Source organism: Epargyreus clarus, unplaced genomic scaffold (assembly GCF_041222505.1).
Source record: "Epargyreus clarus isolate Ecla_fem2 unplaced genomic scaffold, WU_Ecla_fem_2.2 ptg000026l, whole genome shotgun sequence".
NCBI classification, from domain to species: domain Eukaryota; kingdom Metazoa; phylum Arthropoda; class Insecta; order Lepidoptera; family Hesperiidae; genus Epargyreus; species Epargyreus clarus.
Genome location: NW_027332233.1, coordinates 13,793,611 through 13,813,478, shown reverse-complemented (window position 1 = coordinate 13,813,478; position 19,868 = coordinate 13,793,611). Strand labels below are relative to the sequence as shown.

Sequence of the window (19,868 nt, the reverse complement as noted above, 5' to 3'; positions counted from 1 at the left end):
CGACTCGCCAACGTTCTTTAACTTTACGATTCACATTAAAGTCGCGAGACCACGCGATCCAAGGATACAATAACACGAGAACAGGAAACAAGAACAATAAACTAACATGAAATAATGCAAGAATAAGGAACAATTAAGTGTTTATCGCGACGATGTTTCAACGTTTAATGGTCACTAGCACGAAGTTTGAGACAGATGAGATTTTCTAATTGTAAGAGGAACAAGATTGTTGCAATGAACATTGTTGTCTATGATTTAATTTGTCAATGTGTATGGATGTTTTATAATATTTAAGTACCTGATGGTAACTGGCTACTGCCGCCTATGAACATCTGTAATCATCCAATGATAAAATAAGAGTCCTATCTGAGATCGGACGCGGATGCCTTGTTTCCCTTGAGTAGGTACTAAGTTGGAACGTCTTGGATAACTATGTCTCACACTGACACTGAATACTGCTGTTGTTAGGCAAAAATAGGAGTGGCGATGGTGCTTTGGATTCGCCTAAATTGTAGAAGGGACATAAGGTATATTATAAAAACAGTAGAATATTATTCTTCTTTTTAATAAATCTCTAGTATCACTTTTCGTATTATGATAACCTGGTAAGCGTTTGGAAACTATTCACCACTTACTTTACGTAAAAGCAATAAACTCAGTGCGAATTGAAACTAATTGGCGAGTTGCAAACAAGTTAAGGTAACTAGTACCTGAAGGAAACTTTCCAATAAAACGAAGAGAAACCGTAGAACGTGCAATAGTTTCCAGCCACACTCGCTCTACTTAGAAATGAAGTTACTGATTGAAAACTTTTGTTGAAGAATCTCAATGCATTTCTGTGTTTAGCCACATCTATATATATTATATAATGTAAAGAAAAACTAACTGTGAAAAGTTGTTTGGAAAATAATATTTTCCATGATTGAGAATGATTTTATGATTGAGAATGTAAATTTTGAGATCTCAGCGTGGTGGAGTATGGTCTAATCCTTCTCATTCTGAGAGAAGACTCGAGCCCAGCAGTGGGACAATAATGGGTTGATGATGAGTCAAATGAAAACTATAATAAATTAAAAATTAGCTTGAGCATCCATTATGACAAAGTTGCCATTTACTGATTAGCTATTTTAAAAGATAAATAATGGCACACAATTCAAAAGTAGTTTAAGACTTATTTTTAAATCGTTGATATCAGATTTCTTCAATTTAAATCTGTAGATAAATATCGGTATCTCCTGTAGTTAACTCTGGGACTACCGATATTTGTTTATGAAATTTAAGGAATTTTCTAAAGATTCCGTGTACGTGTAGGATTTTTCCACCAATTTTTAGTAAACGGAAGCCGCATGCCAAAGCTTACCCAAACAAAAACACGAGCATACAGATAAAGGCGGCTATACACAACCGATGCGAATATCGCTTTGCGAAGCGCTAAACAAACAGTTGGAGTGAAAAACAAATGTATTCTGTGCCGCTCGAGTGTCGATCGCAAACATCACGTGACGGATCAAACAAACAGTGTTGATCTATGTTGCTGTTAGGTAATTAGAATTTGATTCGGGTTGGTATTCGAACTCAAAGTTTTTTGTGTGATTTAAGTAGTACACAAGCTTACAGACACGATGTTATGTGGTCGCTGAAGAATAAGTACAACCAAAATTAATTTAGGTTGTTCAGCAGAGTTCTATTTTTCTTAAAAAAATGCATATTTAAGTTGTTTTCAAAAAAAATTCCGAGAGAATAAACAAGCAAGTTTTATTTTCAAATCGTATAAATAACATTGGCTGAAATAATAAGAAAGTGGGCCTGAAATGAAGTCTTATAAGAAAATATGACAATATAAGCCCGTCTATTAAAAAATAAATAATATTGTCTCTTATATACCTATTTTATTAGTTATTTTATAATCAGTTTCTTAAGTTTATCCAAGTCAACTTATTTTCAAAGCTTTTGGGTTAATGCTAGGACATTAAGGTACATGATAAGTTTGTTAATCACTCAAATAATATCCACATAACTTTTACAACTTACTTTACTTACTTTTTACTTTAGCGGTCTCAAAATTAACGTAAAAACTTTCCGTAAACAAGTTAAGAATAAATATTCTAATATACAAGTTGTACATCATAAAATAACCGTGTCAAAGTTTACGCTGTGTTGCGCTCCGTGACAGATGAAGGGTCCATTACGTAATTAAAAGTTGATTGTACAAGAATTTTCATTTGCAGATAGCAATTTAATGAGATTAAACTTTATTACAGAACCTACGTAACTTATACCAACTTTTGATTAAATTTAGAATTTTACTATGATTTATGACTTTGAAAATCGAAACAAGTTTCTAATTTTTCCCAAACAAATAGATACGTAGGTTTTTTAATCGTGTTTACCCTAATCATAGTATCCAATTTTATAGCTTCATTATTTTTTCTCATAATATTGAAGTAGCAGACGAGCATGCAGTCCATCTGATGGTATGTGGCTACTGCCGCTCATGGACATCTGTAATGAACTCCAAATAGGATTAGGTATTCCTACTTGAGGGCGGCTACAGATGCGCCGCTACCCCTGAGGACTAAGCTGGAACTCCTCGGGAAAGTATGTCTCCCTTACCATACCCTTTAAACCAGAAGGCAGCTTAACGCTGCTGTTATGAAGCAGAAATAGGTGTGGCGGTAGTGCCGCCGGAGTGGAACCACAAAGAGTTCTACCACCTTCAAAAATGAAAAGTAAAGTAAAGTATTACCATAAAACTAATATAAATATGCAAATAAATTACATACTATTTCAACCTAAAGAAATAATAAGTTAGATTCTTTATGTTCTCCTACTCACATGTATAAATGGTATTTACGAACCAGATAATCTTATTGTGGGACTATAAGTAAGTGTTGAAAGCGTTATTTATTATTCAGCAACGCATTTTTCACAGCTCTCAATAAAACTTAGCGTAATCCATTTCGAATCCATCGACTGTGGCATCGAGTATTCTATTAAACGTCTACTTCGTACTTAGCGCTAAAAGCGATGAAAGGGATTCTAAATAAAAAGGCTGACATGTCCTTTTTAAAAGCGAACCAAGACGCTCGTATCATCTGAATAGATCTCTTGAGTGCAGGAGTGCTGAACCTTCTCTCAATGCTGTTTTGGTGTGCTGTCTTACAACGGCTAGTCCCGTAGGAAAATATCGTGTAGGATGCCATTATCCTGGTATTCTGAGGCTATTTAACGATTTTTGTGTAAAGTCTAGACCATCGCTATAAGACCCAAGGAACCATCTTCAGAAAAAATCAAGGAAAGACAGAAATTGTATTTTCATTTCGAATAAGGGTACATCAGTCACTCACATTGCATACACAGTCATTCACTAATGTCTGGTAACTATTTCTTGTACTTAAAATAGTTTAACTATTTTGTAAAGTGCCGCCATGGCTGAAAAGCCCCTTAAAATGAGGTGAACTGCGAATTCATTTGTTACTTATAGATGTTAAGTAAATAAATAAGTTCTTATTATATTTTTGTAGCATCACAAACTACGGAATGGAACTCGGATCGTAAACAGTATTTTGTTAGCTCAGTGTTAAGTGAACTATTGCTGTTTTTATGAGCCTCTCCGTGCTTCTGAAAGCAGGTCCGGTTGGATAATCTCTTCCATTGCACTCGCTACCACTGCTTTCTTTGATAAAATTGGCCAATGACGATTTTCAATATAATTCACCTACATTACGCTTAAAATGTTATTCAATATCATATATGTCATAGATCAACACATCTATGACATATATGATCCTGACGAATAACTTAAGAGGCCTCATATTATATCTCCCACGCTTTTCAGTGCTGAATAATATATAATGCAACTACCATACTTCACTTTGGTTTCGTATAAATTCATAATAACTATACAATTTACTGGACATGAGTTTCCACTTAGAGTGAGGACGAAATTTAGTCCAAAGTTATAAAGTAATTTTGACACATCATTGAAAATATTAGTGTGAATTTTTAGAACCGTAGTTTGTATATACTGGCTTTATGATGCAAGTAGTTTGTTTTCATCTATACAATTCATGCAAATACAGGCAATTGTGGTTCCAGTTTCGCTACATTTTATAATTGACAAAAATGAAATAGAACTAAAATCAACCAATATGTGCAGAAAAGAACTCAATGGATAGGAAAGGTAGTATTTCCAATATTTGAACGATTAACGATACACGTTTAGAACGATGGTTTAACAGAGCCTCATATAACTTCAGATAAAGGGTTTAGTGTCGAACATGAAACGCGGAAATAACACGTATTGCAAGGGAATAAACGTTGAAATGGCTTCCATAGCTTGATTTATATTTATTACTGTCATAGAATCTGACTATCGTTGAGAGTAAATACCCTTTGTTTTGAACCGCAGGGTTTTTTCGGGAGAGGCAGCTCTGTCAGCAAATATTGATAATGTCGCAATATGTATGGCCTTAATATAAGAGTAAATACGTCGAGTCCACGACGAAATGGAACAAATAAGGAAGAAATGCGGAATATGAAGGATTATTTTGTATACCTCATCGTACTTACTTAAATATGGATATTTAATAAAAAATCTGCATCAACAATATTGCAGATGGCAAACACAATATACACATTCATATTGTATTCTTCAATCGTTAACTAATTAACAGCGTACGGAATTTGGAAAGCCAGTAGCCATTTACAACAACGTACATAGAACTACTGATATATTGAAATGTAATAAAGATAATATTATACTGGAAGAAAAAATCCTAAGAAGGACCCATATCAAAGAGTTGATTGTGAAAATGAAACTACCACATACAAATGCAATATGAATATTATAGTTAATCATATTGCAGTGATTCCTCTGCTTTATATTACGCCGAGAATTGGCGATTGGTAGATAGTTCGAAGAATTGCGATAGTCCCTAAATCAATTTGAATAATAATGATATGAATATATTGCTCTAATCCTTATATCATTAAAATATTCTTAATTACGTCTATTGTTCAGTATATCGGCGTAGAATAGCACCACCGTTTCTCTACCTATAAATGTCGCTGGAGGTGATAAAAAAAAACAAAACAGAAGATGATAAATAGCATAGTTGCAAAGTTTCTCATATTGTATCACTAAAACGTACCATACGAGTATGCGGTCATCACAACTAACATTCCTTGTAAGGGTAAACCTAACTACTGCAGTATACTTCTGAGGACTAATGGGATAATTGCTTTTTTACATAATGTTATACTCGTACATAATTTATCTAGAGGCACCTGTTTTGGGGTATTTAACGGTGTTCCCGAAACGACCTGGGAAACATAACGTATTTATCTATAAAAGTACCTTAATATTCATAAACGAGCTCGAACGACTATGGATATGATTATGGCGGTTTACACGGTAGCCAGAACGGTTACGGGAAGTGTAAGTGGTCTTAATCGTGATAACCTTATCCAGAACCTGCACTATATCCCTGTGGACACTATGCTTGTACGAAGTAGATACATTAGATACATCGTTAGACATCCGATACGTAAAACAAAAAATAAAAAAAAACATATTGGGTTATTTCTGTACGAAATGTTTTATAACAGTTTAGTTGGTCTAAAAGGAGTTCAAAGCAAGTAGAAAATTTATGATTTGTTATTATGTAAATAACATTTTTATGAGCTTATAAGCTTATTACTTTAAGCGAATATGTTATAAGAAATTGAAAATTTCTATGAGAAATAAAAACTGTATAATTAATAATTATTAAAAAGTTGCAAACATGGAATCATGTGTTATGTAGTCATTAACATTCTAGTGTTAAAGAAAATCAATTTTGACAAAGCAAAGTTTCATTACGAGCTCATCAATTAATTATCCCGGGAAGTCGTTTTACATCTCGCGCAGCCTATAAATTAAATTTATTTCAGTGATAAATTCACGTAAAGTGAAATTTATATCGTTTTCAGCGTTGTAACCTTTTATAATAGAGCTTATTTTGGAGTAAAAGCGCTATACGGAGCTTTTATAGGGGCTTTTGTAATAGAATAAGCTGGTAAGTTAAAAGAGGTGGATATTATTAACACTGAGGGCCTTGAACGATTTACGAAAACCACTTTATTTTGTAACATGCAAAATTAAATTTTGAAATATTACGACGCTTGCAAGATTAAGCGCCTTTGTGTCCGCTTATTAATAAACCCGTAGTCCGTCTTGGTTAAAGCGGTTACGAGGAAATTTGCTGTAATTAAACAAAAATAATGAGCTCCATAAAGTATCTATACTTTTAACGTAAAATGTTGTGAGGATTATACATTTTATGAAAGTATTAAACTTTTACCACGTAAAAAGATTACTACGGTGTGGACCTTTTTGAGGATGAATTTTACGAAAATTCTTTTTTCATACTAATCTTCGTTATTTACTTGTACGGTATCAGTGTCAAACAGTGTTACTTTCAAATAACAAAATTAAGTGCTCATTAAATTTTTTAAAAGTTTTTCTTATCATCCTGATCGTGATAATATTTTGAGGGGTATATAAGGTGAATTTTTCAAATGGGCCCTCAGGGCTGAGTCAGAAACTATAAGAATTAGCGAAAAACGCTGAAAGGAGTTATGAGGCTGATTTTGATAAAAACTAAAACTGCGCCATTACATTTTTTTTAATCTTTTTCTCTAGCCGGGAATCGGACGAGTTCATTTTGAAAAAATACACCCCTCTATATTATTCCACTATCTGATAGTGTCAATAATGCTAAATGACTTATAAGCGACACTATTGGATAGGGGAATAATATAGAGGGTGTAGTTTTTTTTTAAATAAACTCAGTCTATTCCCTCCCGGCTAGGAAAAAAGATATTTTAAAAAACGAATTATGCAGTTTTAGTTTTTATCAAAATCGGCCTCTTGAGCATTTTTCACTAATCCTTATAGTTTCGTATTTGGCCCTGAAGACCCATTTGAGAAATTCATCCTGTGTAATAAAATTCGCAATGTAGTACATGAAAATATTACATGAAAATATAATACGTGTTCACTTTCGTCTATTTATATTATATAATTAATTTTAAAGCTCGAAAATCCTATCCTTAGTCGTATCTAGAACTCCTTACTGTACCTCACAAACCAGAACAAGCAGAGTTTAACACTGCAATTATTGTCAGAAATATGTACAACGATGGCGTCACAATCGAAGCACGCATCTACCTTTAATTTCTTATCACCAATTTACTATTACCACTCAACATTTATTTATTTTGAAGGTGGTAGGACCCTTTGTGGTTCGACTCCGGCGGCACCACCGCCACACCTATTTCTACCTAATAACAGCAGTGTTAGGCGCTGCTGTGTTCCGGTTTGAAGGGTGTGGTAAGGGAGACAGACTTTTCCGAGGTGTTCCAGCTTAGTCCTCAGGGGTAGCAGCGCATCTGTGGTCGACCTCAGGTAGGAGTATCTAATCCTATCTGGGGTTGATTACAGATGTCCATGGGCGGCAGTAGCCACTTACCATCAGGTGGACTGCATGCTCGTCTGCTACCCTTATATTATAAAAAAAAAATCCCTTACGTTCAATATTTAATTCCTCGTCGAGATTCCATTCTGTCTCAGTCAGGACTGGGTTTGTGGTTATTTATCTTATTACGGAAGACACAGAGGCCATTATCCTTTCTTTATCGCTTCGTGGGATGGTATTGTGGGGCACGTCATTAAAACTTAATAATGGAGCCTCAATCTGCCGTAGGCTGCGTTTTACCGCCGGCCAACCATGTGTTTATCGTCGACAGAGGGACCCTAACTGAAAGTGTATTTTCAGCGTATTGCGCGTAAATGGACGGCCAATGTGTTCCTTGAAAGCCAGCCCTGGTTTTCGTTGTGGCTACGTTTAATCGATGTATTTTCGATAACTGCAGCTATCCAACCAAGAATAATTCTACCACCACCTCAATGCTTAAAGCAAAGGATTCAAATGATGCTGGCCTGTAGTATTACCCGAACTTTAAGCACAGAATTAGGAAACGCTTACAGTTTAATATTTCATTCCAACTTAAGCTCACCTCTCTGAGTTAGTGGAGCGACCTGGCGAATGTTAACGAACCCTGAGATCTCATTAGCTTGCTCACTCAAGCTATTAGAACCTCCACCACAATTCACTTACTTAACTCAATTTTACATGAGACGCAAGGATTTTGTCCAAGTATTTCCTTGTGATATTAGAAGTTAACACATGCTATACTTATAAGCCCATTAATTGATGAAGCGAAAAGCTAGCGAGTGTTAACGAACCGTGAGATCTCATCAACTTGCACACTGGAACTATTACAGCTTTCACCACAATTCACTTACTTAACTTAATTCTACATTAGACGGAAGTATTTTATCAATCTCTTTGTGATATTAGGAGTTGACAGTTTCTATATTTGTAACGCTAATAATTGTCAAGGCGATCTGGCGAGTGCTAACGAACCCTGAGATCTCATTAGCTTGCTCACTCGAGCTCTTAGAGACCCCACCATAATTCACTTTCCTAACTCAATTTTACATTAGACGGAAGGATTTTATCTATTTCTTGTTTATATTAGGCTTTGACAATTTGTATACATACAATTTCATTCATTGGTAACGCGATCTAACAAGTGCTTACTGACCCTGAGATGTCATTAGCTTACTCTCTCAAGCTATTAGTACCGTATCGCAATTCACTTACCTAACTTAATTTCAGATTAGACGTAAGGATTTTATGTATTTGTTTGTGATATTTCGAGTTGGCACTTTCTATACTAATAGCCCTATTATTTAGTAAGGGCGACCTAGCGTGTGTTAACGAACCCTGAGATCTCATTAATTTGCACTTTCGAGCTATTAGAGCCTTAACCACGATTCACTTACCAAATTAAATTTTACGTCGGACGAAAGGTTATACATTTTGTAGACTCATATTGATATTTTTTTACTTTTTGTGTTTTTACTATGTTGCTATAACTTATGGTTTGGTTCAAAGTATATTTTAACAATAAGTAATTAAAGTCCGCTTAGCATGTGTGACCAAGGATCACTAAATAATAAAGTACTTTATAACAAATATAAATAGTATGGCGGTAAAAAAAACCCTCGGTGCGCGACTAGCCGATGCACTTAGCCGATATTTTTAATTACTGAGGCGACCTGGCGTGTCATAACTAACCCCGTAATCTCATTAGCTCACTCAGTTGAGCTATTAAGGACTAACTCAATTTCATATTAGACGTTCTTTTTTCTCTTCCGTCATATACCTGTATAAACTTGTTGCAAATTGACTTAGTAAATATTTTTTATCTCGTTAATGATCTGTAGCTTATTGATTAATCCTATAGTCTGTTACTGATTAGTTAGTGTGTAGTGTACTGCATTATACGTAGGTTTTGCTATTGAATCAAAATTAATTTTATGTATTATATTTTTTTGGTAGGGGCAACTGATTGCCGCTCGTAATATTGCCCACGTAATTGTATGAAATCAATGCTTGAAATACTACTAAGTAATTACAAAAAATGTACTTTGATTACAAAACAGATTTATGTAGAAACCACGCGGTCGAATTTCGTACAAAACGAACTGCAAACATTATTTAATATCCTGTGTTACTAACCCAGAAACAGTTGAGAATTCGAAAATGATTCATCAAGGGTTCATTCAGTTGCGTCCTGTTTTGTTAAACTTCAAAAGTTCATTATACGAGAACTTTTTAACCCAAAAAGCGACCGTTTTATTTCCATTGTTTCTATTGTTACACCACAATATTCATTTTTCCTTCAGTGAAAATATAAAATGTGGTTCAAACGAATCACATTCATAAGGGATCACAAAGGATTTTCCTTTTGGAATATATTAAAATAAAATATGTGATAACGACACTTTCACCTTTTTATCTCAATTATAAATATTAACTATGGATTATATGTACTGGAGTTTAATAAAGCATAAATATTTAAGTTACAGGTGTGTTTAATTTATAAAAAAATTCATTGCTAACAAAATTAAATAGGCATCATTCACATTTGAAAATATATTCATTCCAAACTATCAACAACAATATGGTTTGTAATATTTAGCAACGAGACAATATTTAAATTAATTTAAGTGAATAGCCACTTCACTGTATATTTGACCTGAAATGGTAATTGTAATTTTTTGTTCCATTTTTTTAGGTAAAGAGTATACTAACATTTATGCCCAATGTTAACTACGAACTTCACGTTGTCAAAAAATGATGCATCTCGTTGTATTAGATTATTGGATTGATTAATAATACAAGCAGAATCAGAGTTTACTCAAATCTTTCCAATAGCCGGGTGATCATGCCCGGGGAGCGGCCGTGCTCCATTAGTCTCTCTTCGGAGCTTGTTATATGCAAGATGTTTAGAAAACTTCGATAGCGTGATTCAGCAGCGCCATCTCTTGACGAGTAGCGGGAAGTCGCTACAATTTCATTGGTACCTACCTACTGCAAGTCCCAAGAGATGGCAAACCACGATCTTGCATCACGCTATCGAAGTTTTCCAATTATAAAATATCTTGCATACTGCATGTTCTTGCATATTCTTAGACTAACGGGGCACGGCTATCCCTCAAGTATAATCACTTCCGTGCAGCGAGATCTTCCTTTTACAAGCATCTTATATGCTCTAATTTATGTAGATTCATATACCAAATCCTTGCAGTGAAAAGAGCATAAAGATCAATCACTCAAAATAAGTCATCCGCAAGTTGACATAATGCCTAAGTCGAACCCAACTATAATGAAGCGAGTAGAACGCAAGCTTATAAATGGTAGTTCGGAAACTTTTAATGAAATCTGCAAAATAAAAAATAACGTACCTCCACAACTTGGTAACTTTACGCGTTACAAATGGGCCAAGTTAAAATTAGTTTCTAGGTGCACTATATTGACAGTAGTCTATTGACACAGTCTGCCGCTGTACACAGACTGACTGACTGAAGTTTGTCGTGTAGAGAATTAATTTCGTACATTTGTTTGTCTTGCATTGTACGATTACATACGGAGAACGAGGATTTCATATTTGGTTCTTAAAACTTTAGTCTACACGATGGGATTTAAGTTCTAATTCTACATAACATAGAAAAAGTCTAAAATAATTCTAAAATAATTTCTTGTAACTTGTATTATTTTCTTATTAAGAGTAAGTATCTTTTGTCATGTGTAGTATCTTCTTTTTATTTTTCATAACCTTTAAAACCCTTAAAATCGTGTTGTGTCTATAATTAAGAATGAATAAAATCTGGAATACGCATTACAAACTCCACCTTGATTTTCTTATTACTAGAAACTTCAAAACGATTTCAAAAGATTACCGTAACCCTCATAACAGACAGGAAATATTTCAAAGTCGCAATTCGTACCTGCTCAAAATTTAGCAATATAATTCAATTTTATTTCAGACAGACGAGAAATGACGCGACTGGGAATAAATCTGCATTCCGGAAATGGGAAACCGAATCGAATTGGACCGAGCACCGTGTGTTCCCGTCCCAACTCAATTACAATTATTATTACATGAGAGTTTGCACATTGGCGTCTAATTCTTACAAATGTTACATAATCTCCAAGTAAACGTCGTAAACCGAAATATTATGTTTTGGGTTATAAGCACATAATTAAAATTGAACGTCTTTATGATATTTAAAACTTTTTTATTTGACCACTTACATCAGATGGAATGCATGCTCGCAAACTATCTGTACTAAATAAATAAAACCGATAACTAAATAAACAAGTAAAGCTAAATAAATAAAGATTATCATCTAGTACGTCTTGCTTTACTCACCCCAAAAAACTAAGTTGATAATGAATAATGTCTTTGTTAAATTATACATAGTCATACTAGGCCAAGATTCGAAACTATGAGTTTGGATTCTTCAGTAATATTTCATCAATCGCTGAATTTGCATTCCAAGTCAGCTATTTTAACCGTAAACTCCATTCTTCCATTGAATCTTTAAAAATGCCTTACGACTCCGATCCACAATTTAGTCCACCTGCTGTTGACGTCTCAAGATCTATGGACGGAGAAATAAGGTGTTCTGTGATAAATGAGCTGAATCGGAATTGGAAAACCAGCATTTATGGCCGAACGGTGAGTGGGTTCCATTCTTATTGATTTTGAGTAATGTGGAAATGATTTTTGAGGGGTGTCTAATGGCCTTACCGGTGCGTTCGCTGAATGACTTTTGATTTATAACATTTTCAAATGGCAAAGCAATGGTGATGTACGTAAATAATAATATGGTAAAATGAATTAGACGTAACAGAACTTTGTAATGAAAATAAAATAAGATGACACCATACAAAGACTCCATAATGAATTAGAAGATTCGTTTTTACCACTGTCATTGAGAGATTGAGAGGATGCGTTGCTACGTTCTGGTTTAAAACAGAGTAACTTATATGACGTGTTCCCGCTTAGACCGAGATAGGTCAGAACTTGGCTGCAAACACCACTTAATAACAAGCGCAGTGCAGGTTCGCTGTTTCAGTTACACAAAAAGTTAAACTAGAGTTTTGTTAAGAATATCAGTAAATTTTCCAGCTAAAGCAGCTTCAAGACAATTTATTTGAGACTCGACTCGGCGCAAGTATGTAGGTCAGCTGAAAGGATTAGCTGGGATTCTCCAAAGTCCATTGAACTAAAGGGATTCTTGAGAAGTTCAAATTGTTGAAATGATCCTGATTTGTAATAATTTTCTATTGAATTCTTGCAGAATATAGCCCATCGTAATATTTGTCTTGGAAAGACAACACCGGACTTGAGGTTATGTGGCCATTTAGATTGGAATGTTTTTTGTCTAAAATGATTCCTTCGCGTCTTTTAAAGTAAAATAGTTTATTGCTACATTGCACTTAAAAACTAATAAACACACGTCGGGTAGAGCCGAGAAAACCTCTTATGAACTTTCGTCAAGAAGATTGCACAAATATAATCCACACGTGCAGGCATGGAAAATAAAATGAAAGCCTGGGAAAATAAAAATACTTTATGAAAAATATTATTGAATTTATTTTCGAAATTAAATCGAGAAAGTAAAAATTTCGCAATTTATTGTTATCAGGGAAAAACTGCCTACGCGACCCTTCCTATTCCCTTGTCGTTTACCCATTTTGGATGGAGCTCCAATACCAATTCACTGAGCCTTCGCCTTCGCCACCGCAATCGCGTGAAGGATAATAATAAAACTCGAAACACTTTCGCCGATAGGAAAATTATACGGCCACTGTTATTAAGTTTTATAGATTCTTTATTGATATCCGAAGTGATATCTGCCACGCTTACTCAGTCACGAATATTCTTGTGAATATATCGCCTAATATATAATTCATGTGTCTATGAAAGTAAAGACTACATTTTTCAATTTAGATTTATTGTATTCATACTTTTATCGTCATCATCATCATCAGCCAAGGTCATCGTCATCTTAATATTTCAATAATATTTGTTATCATAAACCATATGGGGCAAGTGCGGATAGAAGAACTTGACAAACCACTGAAAACTTTTTGTAGAGAAATGTTTTCATTCACCGTTACTGCTGTAATTACTTCCTTAAGCACACATAACTTCGAAAACTATGCATGCCTCGGATTGAAACCCCTGTGTATTACATCACAAATTTATTGCACATACTTCAATAACTTTCAAAGTTGGTACAGTGTAAACTATTTGACAAAATGAACTGTTGTACCAAGTAATCGAAATTTAATTAACTTTCATCAGCGTTCTCAAATTAATTTGGAAGTAAGGTGAAAATGAAGGGAGAACCCTTCGCGTAATAGGATACTCGGTTTTTGCAAAGACTTTATCATCTGACTGTGTTACAAAATGTTTTGTAATTAACCGAAAAAACGTGTCTCTCTTTGGGTGACTGTTACTCGCATTTTTCATTTTTGTTTTTTTTTTGTTGGGTCATACTTTTTATTTACAGACGTAGACAAACATAGATAAAATAAATAAATAAACAAAGGAGATATTTATTTTACCAAAATATTCTTATATGGTGAGTGCTAACTGTACAATCAAGCCATATTTCTATAAAAGTAATCAAAACGAAACAAGAAAAAATACAACTATTATCATGATGACAAATTAATATTTATTATAATAATTCGCTACCGCTGCGCACGCGCATCTAACTGCATCACGTGAAGCTTCCGTCTTTCTAGCCCCCTATGCCGACGAATCTACTCGAGTTGGCGGCTATGAGCAATTATATACTTTATGCATTATATAAACTCTATCTGGAACCCCTCTATCTGGAAGAAAGCTTTCGTACGCCCACTTCCCAAAATATCCCATCCAATGCTTCCTAATCACTATCGTCCAATATCTATACTTCCTTTCCTTTCTAAAATTCTGGAAGCCTGTGTGCATAAGCAACTCTCTGTTCATGTATCGAAACATAACCTGCTGAATGTTTATCAGTCTGGGTTCCGTTCCGGTCACAGTACCACCACCGCATTAATTAGAGTATGTGATGATATCCGACACGGGATGGACGATAGACAGCTCACGGTGATGGTGCTTGTAGACTTTTCAAACGCTTTTAACACAGTCGACCACGATATTCTCCTTGCCATCCTTAACCACTTACACATTTCTCGTACCGCCTTGGATTGGTTCTCTTCATATCTTCGCGGGCGCCAGCAGTCCGTTCGAATTGGAAACACTTCCTCGGATTGGGCTGATTTAGATTCTGGCGTCCCGCAAGGCGGTATTCTCTCTCCATTATTATTTTCTTTATTTATTGACTCCATAACACATGTTTTCAATTGTTCGTATCATCTGTACGCTGATGATTTACAACTTTATGCTCAAGCTGACGTGGATGATCTACATAGCGCAATCGTTAAGATAAATAATGATTTAAATGCTCTCCTAAACTGGTCTTTGCGCTATGGAGTGTCAGTCAACCCCGCCAAATGCCAAGCTATAATTATTGGTAGTTCGAGACTGTTGGCCAAGGTAGATCGTGATTCAGTACCACATATAGTTTATAACGGTACACATATTCCGTTTTCTGAATCCGTGAAGAACCTTGGCCTTCATATCGATAGCTGCTTAAGCTGGAAACCGCATATCACTGAAGTATCCCGGAAGGTTAACGTCACTATGCGATCTCTTTACCGTCTCAAGCATTTCCTCCCGGTTAAGACCAAACTTATGCTGGTCAACTCCCTCATTCTTCCTATCATTGATTATGCAGACGTGTGCTACCCAGATCTAACCGAAGCACTTCTGAATAAACTAGAGCGCCTTCTCAACAATTCTATCAGATTCATATTTGGCCTTCGTAAATATGATCATATATCTCAGTTTCGCAACCAACTTAAGTGGCTTACTATTCGTCAGAGGCGTAACTCTAGAATCCTTTTTCAGCTTTACTCTATCTTGAATGATAATAATACTCCTCCTTACCTCAAGGATTACTTCCAGTACAGGTTCTTAACCCATGACAAAATGCTTCGGTCGTCTCGTAACTTAAGGGCAGATATTCCACCGCATACGAGTGGTTTTTTTCATTTTTCTTTCTCTGTTCAGGCAGTACTGCTTTGGAACGCTCTGCCCGTGCATATTAGGAAAGCACCAAGTAAAACAATATTTAAAAAACTTGTCCGAGAGCATTTTCTAAACACCGCTGCAATATCGTAATCATCTGTATTGTTTAGTTTATATAATATGTATGTATTTGTATATATTTTGATATATATCTGAACTATATATATCTATGTATATATATAATATAATATAATTTATTTTATGTATATATAATTAACACCTGCCGCCATTCTCTCCTTCCACCCAGGGTTGACTGGCAGAGAATGCCATCAGGCATTAAGTTTGCCCTATTGTATCTTTTTATTTTTATAGAGGTGCAATAAATAAATAAATAAATAAATAAATAAATAAATAAACATCAAATGCGCCTATGTAACAATACAAAGTTATATATACAACACACATCCATTCTTCATTAAAAAAAAAATGGGGACAGTTACACCATTTACCCTGTATAACCACTCAAATATAGAAAATTTGTAGAAATTCACAAAGATGGACTATAAATTTAACTTATAATTACGTACTACCATCAACTACACTCCTACTACTCTACTCTTTATATTTCATTCTAACGCTTTATCTATAACCGCAACTGCCGAGTATAAAAATATATCTGCAAAGATATTCAAAAATATTTCATATTCAATTCCAGCTGTGATTTCTAGCCATCCATAACGTAACTTCGGGAAATTTCCCAACGAGTCGTGTTCATCCAGCTGTTGCGTACATGTACGAAAAAATCCCGAACAAAAAGATCATGAAACGTGTTGAAGGGTTAGCTTTGTTTCCGATTCAACGGAGAGAAATCATTATGGTCAAATGGTTGTTATTTTTGTATATATCGCTACCGTTCCTGGATACTTATGATTAACATCTAATATAATTTAAAAAAATACTAAACTTGAAATACCTTGCTTCTTAGAATCTTGCTGCTTTGAAGAATAAGTCTTTTGTAATTGTCGTCTTTAACAAATAACAGTCCTAAACATTTCTGTTGTAAGCAAAAATTAACGTAGCAGCGGTGCATCTGCAGTACAATTAAGGTATAATAACATAAGGGTAAAGATTTCTCAAGACTTACGTGTGCAGTGCCGTGGCTCATCCGAAGAGTCCCCACAATCGTTGGTGCCATCGCAAAATCGGTTAATAGGAACGCATTTCTTATTCATGCACTGATACTCGGATATGCGACATCTCGTATCGTTCCCATGTAAAACCGGAAGCAGTTCCGGCTCAGGAATGGCCTTCCCGAAGTTGGGACTGTCCTTCTGGTACACATTCTTTGGATGATCGGTAACGAGGTCGCAATCAGTTAGTTTGATCAGGGCGATGACACAGATTCCTATTCCGAGGGCGCCGTTGCCAAAACCTGAAACAAGATAAAACTTCGTATTAGATAGTTACAATAGCATCCAAAAGTAGAGCACATCCCGTGTTACTGTTAAAATTCTAGATTGTTGATGTGATAAGTTCCAACAAATCCTCGTCTTAAATAAGAATTCTTTCATAGTTTATGTAACTATGAAAACAAGTTAACAAAGAGACGTTAAAAATACATATTTTTTATATTGTATTGTATTGTATTATTATGTCAGGAGTTACAAATTTTTGTCACATTTTTTCCTAATATGTTTTAAACTATTTTATTATCTTTGTAACGCTTAGCTCAAATATAGCTTAAAGATGAAAATTAAAAGTGGTAATTTTTGTACATAAAGCATATTGAAGTACGCGTATTGTAATTATACACCACATATAAAACAAATACAAAGATCAAATGTAGAAACAATACACATATTGGAATAATGACGTCCCTTATACACATTATGTAAGCGTACAATCAATATTGCGAGGTGTTTTACCTGTGAGATTACGTAACAAGCTACCTCCGATCCAAACAAAGGAACAATCTACCTTACCCACATTTTCATCCCAGTTGATTAGAGCAATGTAAACGTGAGTAGTTTGAGATAATATTTGCTTTTAATTCAATTCTGTTTATACACTACATACGATATCATGTATCAATGTTTTCGTAGCCGGAGATTTCAATTATAGTCACGTAAGAACTGTTATTGTTTATTTTGCATGTCTCCATGCATTACTTAATAAATCTGTAGGAATATTGTCAAAACGGATGAGAATTAAACCCCTGGCATAATCTTCTGACCTAAATGGGTCAACAAAAAATCGTCAAATACTTCACAAATTCTTCCTATAAAATTTCGATTACAAAGGATTTCGTTTCATTGATTGCAGTTCCTGGGGTAATTATTGACAAAATCGGTTTTTGAGAGAGAGATGAATATTCAGCGGAAATTTTCCCTTAATCTCGACTCTCCGAGTACGAAACTTTTTATTCCCGCGGGCTTAGAAGTAAAGTGAATGGAGTATTTCTGAGCGAAACTGTCATCAATCTTGCTTGGACCTGTCTAAATGACACCTTTTCATGCTTGCTATCTTCTTGTATTGAGGCGGATGAAGGAGACACGTAATTTTAAAAGAAATGTTCCAAACTGGGGCGTTAGCACGCCTTTAGAAGTGTCACGAGACCTACTTAGCTTTATTCTTTGATATCAAAAGTCTTACTTGGATGTACTGCAACAAATGTTTTCATAATATCTTTGTACTTTCTTCTTAATTTATGTGTTACTCAACAGTATTGTATGATAGGATGAAATTTTTACTTTTTGTTATGCGTTACATATAAGCATGAGTCTGTATTGTAGTTAGAGTTGAATACATGCAGGTAAATATATACGGAATACATGTAATTCACACAAAATAATATTCGTCACCATAATTAATACACGTCGCATTTGAATACATTCGCGAATGGTCCGGATTCTTTTGTCTGTCACAGAAATAAGAGTCATGTCAAATAACATCCATATTTATTTGCGCTTGTCAAAGCTAGTGTGATCGGAAGGCCGATAAGTCTTTTGATTCGCCTTTGACACGGAGTATCTTTTATCTAAGAGCCTGCCTTGCACTGAAAGAAAAGGATGGCGTTTTCTAAGGATTAAAAGTCTTAGGTCTTTTCCTGTTAAGTCTTAAATCTTCGAATGAAAGAGTCGTAAAAATCTGTTCAGCTGATTCCATAAATGGATTCCGTAAATTGTAAACTTAGTGTTGAAATCAGGAAAACAGGAAGGTGAATATATCTACAATTGCATAATTTTGAAATTATAGACTTCAATTTTTTTTTCAAAATCTATCAGAGTTCTGTCCTCTTTGCATCCAAAAATCACCAATGTCTTCTTCAGGTTATCAGTCAAGCTGATCGCAAAACGTCCTGTACTTGTACCTTCACCAATATTTCCCATAGATTTCTCTAATTTAATGTAATAGCACGAACATGTTTGTAGTTTGTATACGCCATTCACGAAGAATTATATCAACATTACTGTCAGGAATAGTCGCCATATTTGAATACGCCCGCGCGAAAACCCTTGATTCTATTCACTGTCTTTGAGCGATGGCATGTCAAATAATGTCCATATATTATTTACCCTTGTCAACTCTTGTGTGATCTAAAGGCCGATAAGCCTTTTTATTCGCTGCTGTATTAAGAAAAGGATCGGGAAGTGTCAGCAGTTTCGAAATTATTATGGACTTGGAGATCCTCTATTCAAATTGGCTTAGACTCAGGCGGCATCAACTCATGTAACTTTGTTGTAATAATATTGGGATGACGCTACGGAGGAAAAGGGCAATTGAGAAATTGCCCTTTTCCTTTTTAATAACTAAGTAGTACGGCTTCTTTAGTCATTCCTACTAATTAAATGTATGTAAAAAAGTTCTTCATAGTGTCCTTAAATTTGTCTACAATCTTGAAATCTATACTAGATTAGATGGTAAACTAATGTATGGTATTACTTTTTCATTATAATACTTTTACATAGGTCACACCACAAGTCATAAGTATTATCTTAATGGAGGTGCTTGAGTAAGCTGCAATATTCATTGAGCAGAAAATCGGATGGCCTAAGACGAAAAGAGTCTAAAACCATATTTCTCACCAGAGAAGGTGGTTAGTCTAAGATTACAACAAATACTAGGATTAGTAACTATTTCGGCGTTAATTCAGGGTTGACACCGTTTTGTTGGAGTAAAGAAAGATAAAACAAGCAGCACCCACATCTTTAAAAAAGTACAAATTACAGTCATGTCAAATACAAAATTACTAATTTATCGAAAGCTTTTTAAAAATTGACGCAATATATATATTCATAATATAATATATACAGAAA

At 34.8% G+C, this 19,868-nt stretch overlaps 1 protein-coding gene across 6 annotated transcripts in view; it reads right to left on the bottom strand.

Moving 5' to 3' along the window:
- The window catches only part of Lrpl (low density lipoprotein receptor-related protein-like protein), a 173,913-nt gene that overhangs the window by 124,724 nt on the left and 29,321 nt on the right, over nt 1–19,868 (bottom strand). For all 6 annotated transcript variants that reach the window (XM_073087784.1, XM_073087785.1, XM_073087786.1 and 3 more), the window contains exon 3: nt 16,697–16,984. In XM_073087784.1, the coding sequence (XP_072943885.1) occupies nt 16,697–16,984 (288 nt within the window). The remainder of the gene's footprint in view (nt 1–16,696; nt 16,985–19,868) is intronic.